The sequence below is a fragment of the Poecilia latipinna genome, unplaced genomic scaffold, assembly GCF_001443285.1.
Source record: "Poecilia latipinna isolate Pla-1442-1.1 unplaced genomic scaffold, P_latipinna-1.0 Scaffold249, whole genome shotgun sequence".
NCBI lineage: Eukaryota > Metazoa > Chordata > Actinopteri > Cyprinodontiformes > Poeciliidae > Poecilia > Poecilia latipinna.
In genome coordinates this window covers 157869-170261 of record NW_015112865.1, presented here as the reverse complement: position 1 = coordinate 170261, position 12393 = coordinate 157869, and the positions used below count along the sequence as shown (strand labels likewise).

Sequence of the window (12393 nt, the reverse complement as noted above, 5' to 3'; positions counted from 1 at the left end):
GGATATNAGACACGATGTGAGGAAGAGAGACGGATTCACTGCAGCACGGATGAATCTCACATCGGATTTTGGACTCGTCGGCTGAAAAACAAACATATATATATATATATATATATATATATATATATAATATATATATATATATTCACTATTAATCATTATTTATTTGTGCCATTATTAATCTTTATTGATTAATAATGGCACAATATATAAATATATATTGATATTACTAAATAATTTATTAAATAAATTATGAACGGCTGTGTGGTTTGTAAAATGCTCATCATACATCAATATCAGAATATTCCATTCCTATTCTATGGTTTTCCCCACTAAGCATATTTAAATATGCTGAACTATGTATCAATACAATTAAAAAATACTTTAAAAATACAATTGTTTATAAATGTAGTTTTGACAGATGTTTGAATATGGTTTCCAGTAACAAAAAAGCGATTAAATGCGCTGATATGTCATTGTGCCTGCTAGACATATAACGCTGAGTGGAGTGGTCGACCCTTCCAAGATGGCCACCCTAAATCTCGTCAGCGACAATAGGCGAGAGCGGTCCATGAGGCGTCTATTCTTGTATTATGTCTATGGCTAAAAAACAATCTTTGAAAATACAATATGATTAATTTTTTATTTGACAGGACCCTTGTGGAGGTTCCCCCACCTTTTCCTCAGTTTTAAGGACTGGCTGACAGAAGGGGGTTGGCTGAAAGGAAAACCAGGAAGTGGAACAGTCCATCAGGCTGCTGGAAGCAGGGGACTTGATGTGAAAAAATCTGCCTCTCTCCACTAATGGCATAATTGCTAAAACCTTTTTGGTGTTAGGTTATTTTGGTTTTTATAGTGGTGTTTAAGTCAAAATGTTTTAGTTTAAATTAATCATTTATGTTTATACATTATTTGTCTTTGTCTCCTTCCCTACCCCTCCTCGTTTGTGTAGGCTAGCCTGTTTGTATAAATTCCCCTGTGTGTTCATTGTGTGAGGTCAGTTTTTGGTTTGTTATCTTGAGTTATGTTTGCCTTAGTTGATTTCTTTTGGGCCCATTTTGTTATATTTTTTAGATTTGTTGTTGAAACCTTTTGTTAAGATTTTTTTTTTTTGGAAAAAATAAACAGAAGATATTTTTTTTATATATGCCTTTGTCCTTGTCCTTGACTGGTCGGACTATCACAACCCCGATTTTTTAAAAATTTTATTTCTATGAACAAAATATAAATAATTAAATTGTGGAGGACCCCCTGCTGGTCAGGGCCCCTAGAATTGTTATCACTTTTCACCTCTTTACTGCCCCCTGAGTCGTTAGTCATAAAAATCATGAATTTTTCTTTAATCCTTTTCCATCCTTGATTTGGACCTTAGCCCAGAGTTATTAGGCTGGCACGAACGTATTGAGTTGAGGAGATTTAAAAGCCATGTCTTTAGGGAGATCAATATGGATTTATACTGATTTTGTTAGATCTGGTTGATCTCCTGTTCTGGTTTTTCTCACTACTGTCAGTAATGACCCGTGTGAAGCTGTCAATTGAGTTATAGTGGCAGTTATGAAAAGATCTCTTCAATGTAAACTGTTGACTTATTTAGTTCCACAGCTCTAAATAAAGCTGACTTTGAAGTAGTGATTTAAAATGATAATCTTTATCAGAGTTTTATGTTACAATTTAAATACCTCTGACACTATCTTAAGAGGGAATTGGTGGGACGAATCGTCTTGAGTAACCAAGAAAACGGAGTTAAAGTCATCAATCCAATTTATTAAAGCAAAAATAATGCATAGAAACAACAGAAAAATAGTTTATCTTTTCAGTGCTATCATGAGACCTTAAGGGAAAAATTGCAGAGTGGCCCAGACAGTAAAATTCCACTCCTTTTACTCATCTACCTAAACTACACCCTAAAGATGGCTTTCCCCTGTGACATTATTTTCATAACCTTATGATTGATAGATAGTCAGGGACCACCAAGTTCCCAAAGAACGGAGAAAATATTTTTCCCCTAAAAAAATCAAAAGTGATGCCATAGAAGGCTAGATAATGGTGTTTCTGGCTGCATGTGTCCTCTTGCAACTAAGAATTAATTCATGAAGATTTACAGTGGAAACAAGCTGATGATTGGCTGTGGCTCCCAGCGTCGTTTCCTTGTTTCAAGATTGTGAGATTGGTTCTTAGCACAGGTATCATTGTGCAGTGATACTTGACAAAGTACCATGTATCATACTAATGGGGGATTAACAAACAAACAGTCCTAAGTCAGTGTGGACCAAGTAAGATCACCATGTACAAGATAAAAACATCAAAATATCATTGTTAAACAAATGAAATGAAGAAACTGGAATGTGAATTGCAATGGGCTTTTTTCGTTTTATTCTTGAAGAATTTCCAGTTATGATGCTTTAAGAGCTGGGGATGGAACAGCATTGTACGTGTTGCTGTCAAGCTCAAAGCAGACAAGAGGAGGACAGGGCAGGACAGACCCCTATTTTCTGAGAACACAAAGAAAGGAAAGAGGATATGACTACTGAGCTATTATGGTAGCATTAACAGGTCCAGGAAAAGGTAGATGGAGTTACAGCCACAAAAAGAAAGCCACAGCAGGCCACAAAGACATGCACCACAGAGTCTGTCAGTGTTGAAACTGGCAACATGGGGTTAAAGTACTCTGCACTGCTTTTTTACAGCACAGCCTCCTGCCAAACAATTAGCAGGTGAGGTGGGTCCTTCCTTACTGACTTGTGTGTTGAGGCTTGAGAGTTTGTGTTTAATTAGGCACACAGTTTAGTGTTTAATTGAAAAAAAAGGCACCTTGTTTTACTTTTGAGGGGTATTACTATAACCCTCAATTTGCTGGAGGGAATGTTTGCCACGATAAAAATGAACTCCAAAGAAGGCTGGTGAGGGATTCATGCCAGAAAACTAGAGAAATTCTTAAAAACAAGTTGACTTTAGGTGCTTTTTTTGGAGTTGCTAATGAATATTGAAGAAGATGAAAACAAATCTTATAGGGATGATGTTCCTACAAGAGAGGTGTTAAAAATATATCATGCAGTCAACGATAACAACTCAGAGACATTCTGATTAGCTCCAATGTCTTCAGAAGATGGAGGCACCACAAAACAACACACAATGTCATCCAAAGAGTGAAGGGAATAATGCCATGGTCTCATAAAACACTTGCCATATTTTGTAAAAGATCCAAGGAAGAGATCATACACCTTGATGCAATTGGATGTGTCATTTAGAAACATAGTATAGAAGAAAAGCTCATATGTTTATGCATGGAAACTGATTTTCTCATTCAGTTCCCTTTCAGCTGTCAACACAATCGAAACATTGATTCTCTCCTGGCCCTGTCATGGGGTGGTTTGGTGGTGGTGAAGAGAGGACGCAGGCAGACCCAGATGAAGATGATAATGATGAATTTAATGATGAAAACCAAGGAACAGAACAACAGGGAACGGCACAAGGAACCAACGAAACACGAACACACAACGAGGAACAAATGAAGAACATAGACAACAGGTGGGACTAAATACACAGGGGGTAATCAAGGGAACGAGACACACCTGGGAACAATCAAGGGCTAACAGGACAACACAGAGACTCAGGGAAACAGGACTAAACACAGAAAATCTCAAAACAATAATACAGAAAAACACGGATCATGACAGGCCCTTGGAGTTTCTGGGCCATCTGGGTCATCAAGTTGTTCTGGAGGCTGAATCAGCACTCTGCCTCTTCAGCCAAAGTTTTAAAATCGGGAAACCTTTCTTTAAGTGAAGTGATCAAAAATCGGGAACACTCTGAATAAGAGGTTTCTTGATCCCCAAAGCCTTTCTTCATTAGAAAGAAAATTCAGCAGCACTCGTCTGTGACTCTTCAACATGCTGTCAGCTCCCGGATACTGAGAGGCATTCGAGTATGGTGCCTGAGTCAAAGATGATGCTCTGGTGATATTTATATTTTTGTATTGATTTAGCTATCCTTGTGATGTACTCTGTGTAAAGTTGTAAATGTCTGCCTGTCTGCACCAAGTGGTGAGGTGTGTGAATTGCTGTCTATAAAGTGACTGATGGTCTTCAAATTTTAAAAACAAACTGGTCAATTTGTGTCTCTGTGTTAGACCTGGACAGGTAAACTGTCATGAGTCTGTTCTGCCTTATGACCTTCAACTGCCTGAAAAAAGCTTCAGCCTTATTTCACCCCGAGCAGTAATATTCTCTTTTCCATGCCTATTTAGCGTCATACTTACGTCATGCATCATGCTTACTTCTAATATCCTAGACTTCTATAACTGCATCAAGCTTAGAGTGAAAGAAAAAAGCTTCTGAAGCTGTGGGTCAATCATATTACATGTGCACCCCTGCTGGTCTGGAGCAAAAGCACAGAGCTAACTGTGTTCCTTTTTTAAACCTTATTAGCATTTAGAGAAGATGGGATCCTCCTAGTATTCAGGCCAACACACACACACACACACACACACACACACACACACACACACACACACACACACACACACACACACACACACACATCCTTGAACTTTGCTTTATATTGGTTTCCATTCATTTCATTAACAGCATTTATAACCAACCCAGACATTTTCCCTAACCACCGTCACCCGCAACAAACTTTAACATATTTTATTAGTGTTTTATTTAAGCCAACACAAAGTTAATTATGATTCTAAAGTGAAAAGAAAATGACACAGTTTTCAATATATTTCACAGTGAAACCTAAAAAGTGTGGCATGTGGTCATATTCAGTATGTTGCAGTCAGTATTTGTAGAACCTCCTCAGTGAGAGCTGACAGTATTTGGAGGTATTTCTTTACAGACACTCTACTAAAAAATAGCTCAAGCTCCACCAAACTGAATTGAGAATGTTAGTGAACAGCAAATTTCTCATCCTTAGTGGGATTAAAATCTGGACTTTACTTAGCCATTCTAACACATGAATATGCTATGATCTAATCCAGTATTTCCCAACCCTTGTCCTCAAGGCCCCTGCCCTGCATGTTTCAGATGCCTCCTTTCTGTCATACTCCTGACATAAATAACTGGGTGATTAACAGGCTTTAGCAGAACTAGATGGCATGCAGAGGAGGTCATGCAGTCATTTGAATCAGGTATGCTGGAACAGAGACACATTGAAAACATGTGGGACAGAGGGATTTGAGGACCAGGGTTGTGAACCATTGATCTAAGACACTGTGGTTTAGCTTTGGCTGTTAATGTTTGTTACAATGGATTAGGATCCAGGTGCAGACAGATGAATGAGAAGAAAAGAAGAACTCTGATGAGTACAACGTCTGGACAATTGAACATGGTGAGGATCTGAGGATAAGTGAAGGAAGTGTTGGGGAGGTTATTTGGTGAAAAATGACTAAGTGACTATAGATAAAGGACTTCTGAAGGATCTTGGACGCACTTAATTTGTTTTTGGGGTATCAGAGTAAAAGGGCTAAATTCAAATCCATAGCAGACTTTAAAGGGTTTTATGAAACGTAAAAAGGAAAATCATTTATATTTTTCTTTCCCTTCAGAGTTATGTTCTGTTTTTTTTTGTCTGTCACACAAAATTCAAGTCAAACTGAAAACTGTGGTTGTAATGTGATAAAATGTGAAAAAGTTCAAATGATTTCACTTTATCTGTGTAGCCCTTCTCTCATACATCTATCCAGACATAGAAGCAACAGGCTTATGAGGAGACACGTGGTGGCTCAGTGTTGAACACCTTCAAACACTTCATCACAAAGTGGGGCTGAGGATCGAACCATTGATCTCCCATTGGAAGCCAACCAAACAACTTCCTCTTCAAATAAACCTTCAAAGAGATTCCATAATCAGGTTTAGCAATAACAACGCTATTGCTTTTGCAAAGGTAAAATGATTTGTGTAAATGTTAATTAGGGAACTATACAGCCCTGAAGCAACCCTTGCAGATGAATGAGATGATTAAATGGAGAATAGCAAATGTTCAGGGACAAACTGGAGAATGTTATCTCAATGATTGTGAACGTAATCAAGGTAAACCTAATAACATTTCTAATAACCACTGCAGTGTTTATTTACTTATTGTTTGTTCACACATACAAACATAGGCATAATCATTATGAAAATGAGAGCAGTTTCATGTAGCCCAATTGAATTTTCAATTTGTCTTCTATTATCTTTCACTGAACCTCTGGATGGGTTGGCCCATTGTTCAGAACGGTGCTGCTTGCTGACTCTGTGGTGGTAAAACAACTGGCAGATTGGGATTAGTGACTTTTAAAGATTTATTCATGAAACCAATGGCGGTTACCTATAACACTAATTCTTACTAGAAATATAAACTAATGATAATGTACTCCTCTGCATTTGCAGTCAAAAACGAAATAGTGTACAGTCCAAAATTTATGCCACTGATGTTCAGCTGTCTATGCATTTTCTCCATAAAAACAACAAACATAATTAAATATAAAACAAAATCAGTGACAAAGCTTTTGTTGTCCATGTTGTTTACAATCTTGTTAGTTATGTGCCATTGATATGGAACAGTAATTTCTAACGCCATTACTGACAGTCTGATAATATATTGTTAATTGTTGTTTCAGTGATTCTTGAAAATATGGACAAAATGGGTTTTAATTTTCCCCAATTTTGTTTTTTTATTATTTCTCAACCTTATGTATGTAAATATGACTAATAATGTTTTGGAAATGTAAAGATGCTAAGGTGCAGTTGGAACTTTTTTAAAAAATTACATTTTTAATTGACCTTACCCAGAACTTTGTCATCACCATGTGACAAAAATAAATATAAAAGTATTTTTTAAATACCCTATTAGTGATATTTTTACTCAGTTTTACAGACAAATGCTTCTCAAGAAACAAAAGAAATATTTAAAACAAAAAACAACAAAAAAGTCCATCTGACGGAGTTGACACAGAACTGAAGGTGGAGACAAACCAGTGAGTAAAAAGAAAAGCTTGATACATGTGAAGTAATGCAATTTATGTAGAATAAATTAAAATGAATTAATTGCACATTTAAGTGAGATTTGACAACAATTTCACTGAAAGAGTCAGAAAAACTCTGATGGAGTTGACAAAAAGCCAAACTACCTCAATTTATATGATGTTATTCTGAAGGAGGTCATATTGTAGCTCATCAGGTTCATGAAATCTTTACAATTTACCAGAATTAAGCTTTTATTTCACAAAATTTTATCAAAGTTTTGTAAATTGTCAGTTATGGTGTTGACACATCATGGTTGTGACAAGCAACTTAGGAATAAAACAGAAGAAAAAACTAAAGAATAAACTAACCAGAGCTAACTAGCCCTCTTAGCAAAGGAAGAGAAAAGACGACATCATGGGGTCCTCAGAAGTTCTGGTGCCCCCCAATAATGCCTGATTTTTTTACATTCTTTTCATGTCTGACGGTGTTGACGAAAACTAGGGACAAGTTTCAACGGAGTTGGAAAATATCTAAAAATTATTTTTAATTCAATTTATCGATACTTTTATAATTATTTATATGACTACTTATACTTAATTGCCACAATATATAATTTTAGTATTTCTTTAATTGTTTTAAACTATAAGAATGTATTGAGTTCTGCTCCTGGACAAGGGCTTTTACAGGCATCATCCACTGACTACAATGTTTAAAATAAAAACATATTCAGCAAAGACCAGAAAAATATACATTGTTGTGCTCTCACGACCCAGGTTAGTTTAGTCAGATATTTGAAAAAATTATATTTTGTGTATATTTTATTCAAATTTTGTGCTTTATTTATAGGACCTGTTTTGTCCCTATTCTCAAGAATCTGAGTCTTTCCCAACAGTTTTTCAGAATTTCAGAATTTGCAAAGTCCCCAGCTTTAAAAATTGGAGTGACTTTGGCAATTTGATGCCAAAAATTTTATGTGGAAATGATCTTGTTGTGAATGACAAGTTATAGATAAATGTCAACGGATCTCTCTTGACTAATGTCATATTTTTTAATTAATAAAATGAAAAGTAAAATACTTTTTGCATTTTTTAATACATAAGGTCAGAGTTGCAACACCATGTTACAACTCACCATTATGTACACAAAATAGTCTTTTTTTCCCAAAGCACCAAGCTTTCACTTCATAGATTCATAGACGCTCTTCAGTCGTCAGTGAGGCTGATGATTGAAAGGCCTTTGAAGTCGCAGGTTTCAGGAAGACACCAGGAGGTTTTTGCTGAAACAAAGTCCTACTGCATTGTATATTGAGCTTAAAATGCAATAAGAAGAAACAGGACAAACTTTTACAGACTGTTCTTCAACTGATCAAAACTTTAAGATTATAACACAGAATTAAAAGTGAGTTAAAAATATTTCCATCTGGCTGATTGAAAAGTTGCTCCATGTGGTGGTGAAGATGGCATCACAAGAAAATCTGTTCCAGATTTCTGTTCCAGCTCCATTATTGTAAATCTCTTCTGAAATCCAGGAGAGATCCTCCAATTGAATTGGAGGATTTAGATGCAGGAAGGGCCTCCTATAAGAACTCATACTGAGTGACAAACTGCATTCTCAACAAAGAAAAAAACTTTCTCTTATCTTTTATTGTTCCATGTTTTACTCTCCCTTGTAAAGTCAAAACTGGCAAGTTTGTGGTGGGAAGAAGTTATATCCTACAAATATATTTCTTTTGTTTTTTAAACTCTTTTCTTGCAGATTTCATATTATGATATTTTTCTGTACCAGCATTAAGAATTTATGCTGATACATAAATCATTAGATCATTTTTTCACTTTTATCTGTCCTCTTGTCTTCATCAGAGACGGGCGCATTCTAATAAATCATAAATCTTCATCATTAAATATTTAAATTACAAAGATTTTTATCCATTGACAATAATGATAAATACAATTGTAATATTATTTAACACTCCGGTAACACTTTATTTGAAGGGGGGTGAATAAGACTGTCATAAACATGACATAACACCTGTCATGAACATGAATAAGCCTTCATGAATATTTATGACTGTTGTCATAAAGCGTCATTTGGTAAATTATGACACTTTTAATACAAAGTTGACATTATTCAAAATGTCTTTGTTATGACATCTTGACATTAACCAATAAATCATTACTGTTTAAACTTTACCTTTAATAACATAAAGTTACCTAATTTGTAAAGTGCAATCAGTAATACTTTTATAACAAATTTATATCAGTAATGATTTTTTAGTTAATGTAAAGTTGTCAAAACAAAGACATTTTGAATAATGTCAACTTTGTATTAAAAGTGTCATAATTTACCGAATGACGCTTTATGACAACAGTCATAAATATTCATGAAGGCTTATTCAACCCCCTTCAAATAAAGTGTTACCAACACTCCAAGTCTCCAGGTTTATTCAATGTAAAAAGTATGTTTGAATCATGTAGGTTAGCATTCTCATTAATGAATCTGGTTTAGACAGCTGAATAAAACGGCGGTCCGTTGTTTCAGAATTAAATGCTCCACACAAGCAGCTTCACAACAACTAAAAATAAAAGTATCTGTTTTCATATACGCTATAAAACGCCTAAGTGGTTATGATCACTGACAAGAAGATGCTTTATTGACCAATAGGACTCTCGGTGATGGAGGGAACTCAAGAAATGAACTCTTGATCAGATTAGAAGGGAAAAATATAAGACAGGCGTGTTTTCTCCGTAAAATTCAATCTCAGGTCTCCGAGGGCGACAAGGAAAAATCTGATGATGGCATTATGAGCCAGGCCTGCTATTGAATTCTGCCTAACCTCCCCATCCTGTGTGCAGGAGCAGGAGGGGCTGCTGACGGCAGCAGGCGGCTCCAGGATCGGGCTGCTGAGGCCAATAAAAGGAGGCTGGAGTCCTCACTTCATCCCAAACAGATCAGAGACTCAGCGGCAACTTCAACTCGGACAGCGCCACCTGGAGGACAGACCGATCAAAGAAAGGTAGGCGCGCTTTTTTTTGCCAACACTGTTTCTGATGAAGCGGAGCTTTTATTCAGTCTTTATTCTGTTTCTGACTCAGATGCAGAGGTGCTTCGGCGTTTTTTGCGTGACGCTCATCTTTTGCGCAACCCTCTCTGAGACCATCGGCCTAGTTATTGCGGTAAGTTTCTGCGCCTCTAACGCAACTTTGTCCATTTGACACAATAGCTTCACGTTACCAGTTTATGTTAAGCTTTAGTTCAAAGTCTAGACATTTTAAACTAATCAAATCTGGATTAAATATTTGAACATAGACATATCACAGCTCACCTCTGTTTGTTAAAACCACTCATGGATGCTCTGTGACTGTTTTTTTTTTCTTTCTTTTTTGTCCTTTGGGATTCTCACAACAAATATATTTAATTGTAACATTTTTCTTTTCATACAGGCATCAATGAATTTAGAAGTACATTTGAGTATTTAAATACACGACTAAACCACTGATAATTTTTGCAAAATATTTGTTAATTTCATTGTATTAGTAGAAGGTGAAGTTGACGAATTATATAGCTTTAATCATTTACCCATTATAAACTTACAAATGGCTGCATAATAACGTCTTATTTTTTCCACCCATTTCTCAAATTTATTTGTTCATGTGTGACATTCAAGACAGCCAATTCCAACTCAGCTTTAACAAACATTACAAGATGGTTACGGCTTCTGTTAGTAAAAACCTGAATTGAATCAAAGCTGTAGCTCCGTAACCTCATAGTTGCATGTTTAAATGATTGATATTATGTGAATTATGAAGTAAATATTAAACTTTGCATAAATTGATATTTGGAGGATGTTATTTATTTTTTTACATTATTTTAAACATTAAAAGAAAATCAAACCAGATCTAATTTTCTTCTGATCTGTGTCTTAACACAGAAAAGAAAAACAGTTGTTTTTCAATGTAATATTTAATACATTGTAAAATGTTTTTTAGATTCCTTAAAAGCCGTGAAAGAAACAAATTTCCAGAACTTACAAATGAAGACAAAACTGTGAAACACAGCAATGTTAAAATACAGCTGTGAAAATTTAGGACTCACTTAGCAAAGGTGACATTTAGCACAATAATATTTGGCTGGACAATAAATCAATAATAATATGTCTGATACAATATTCAATATTCAACATATAGCTAAGCACATGTTGAATATTGGTTTCAACCACTTTGTGGTTGAAACCTGTAAGTTGCGCAGCAGCAGTTGAAGGTTTCACCCTCGTGCTTCTTAACTACTTTTAAATAAACACTGGGGAAGAGTGAAAACTGTGGATCAAACAGAAAAGGTCACTCCACCAGTCTGATAGTAATACTAATATTTAAAACAAAAATACAATCAATAATTACCAATATCCAAAGATCTAAAATGCTCATATTTCAGCCATTGTCATGCAGACTGAGGTGTAACAAAAAACAAAAACAAAAACTTGTTCAGCTTATGTACAGTATATTATTAAAAAAGTGGTAAATTTTCCTTTCTTATTATTAATATGGTGTCACACCCCTAATAACAATAAGGGTATATGCTATACAACAGATACTAATATCCATATTGTTGTTTTACTTTTGGAAGTATTCCATTCCTTCTGATATCTGGGGTATAGAGTTCAAATCAGCATCATGTCATCTGCTATTGTTAGAGAAATAAAACGACAAGAAAACGTCTGAATGAGTTTGTCCTGCTGTGTCTTTGGAACCAGCAGGCGAAGGAGAAGCGTGGCTGGACTCTGAACAGTGCTGGCTACCTGTTAGGTCCTCGTAAGTAAGACTGCACACACCCCATGAGACAGACAGACACACACACACACACCACCTCACACCCATCCGCTATTCTTTGTTCTCCCTGAAAATGTTGCTCATTTAACAAAGTGCACAAAAGAGCTGATGGAGCTCATCTTTGTGTTGATGTGTTTCTTTGTCTGTGTCCGTCTTCTCTGTGTATCAGCTAATGCAGTGTAATTTGAAGATGACTTCATTAGCTTCAGAGGACACATTAAGTTAACAATGGGTGTCCAGATCTGTGTGCGTGCGTGCGTGCGTGTGTTGTGTGTGTGTGGAGCCCAGGTAAAGGTTGCTCCTGCCTCATCCTGTGTTTCAGGTCGTATTGATCACCTAATTCAGATAAAGGATTCCCCCAGTGCCAGAGGCAGAGACGAGCTGGTCACTCAATGTAAGATAGAAACATACGGCCGCTGCAGGGCCTTGGCACCAGGACAGGAATTGCTCTTTGTTAACATCTCTTTTTTAAGCTGCTTCTGTTGTCCATCAGAGGACACATCCTCATGCCGTTCTCTCATGCCGCCATTCTTCTCCATTCCAATGGTGCATTTTTGTAGATGCGTTAAACAGAAGGAATTGAGTGGAACATGAATAAGATTGAATCACAAAAAAAAAAA

The 12393-nt window shown here is 36.1% G+C and overlaps 1 protein-coding gene across 2 annotated transcripts; it reads left to right on the top strand.

Moving 5' to 3' along the window:
- The first annotated feature begins 9851 nt into the window (after positions 1-9851).
- LOC106947607 (galanin peptides-like) lies at positions 9852-12393 on the top strand. 2 transcript variants are annotated; one of them, XM_015032728.1, is made up of 4 exons: positions 9852-9963; positions 10043-10123; positions 11701-11755; positions 12096-12393. In XM_015032728.1, exons 2-4 carry the CDS (start codon positions 10043-10045, stop codon positions 12365-12367), a joined length of 408 nt encoding a protein of 135 aa, XP_014888214.1. In that variant the 5' UTR covers positions 9852-9963; the 3' UTR covers positions 12368-12393. The 2 variants fall into 2 exon arrangements, with proteins under 2 accessions (XP_014888214.1, XP_014888213.1); XM_015032727.1 differs by having other exon boundaries at positions 11698-11755.

Bases quoted from the DNA above. Each gene is read 5' to 3' on its own strand.
- LOC106947607 (XM_015032727.1), top strand. From the start codon at position 10,043: ATGCAGAGGTGCTTCGGCGTTTTTTGCGTGACGCTCATCTTTTGCGCA. The intron at 10,124-11,697 runs GTAAGTTTCTGC...CTTTGGAACCAG, and splicing joins CCATCGGCCTAGTTATTGCG to CAGGCGAAGGAGAAGCGTGG. The intron at 11,756-12,095 runs GTAAGTAAGACT...CCTGTGTTTCAG, and splicing joins TGGCTACCTGTTAGGTCCTC to GTCGTATTGATCACCTAATT.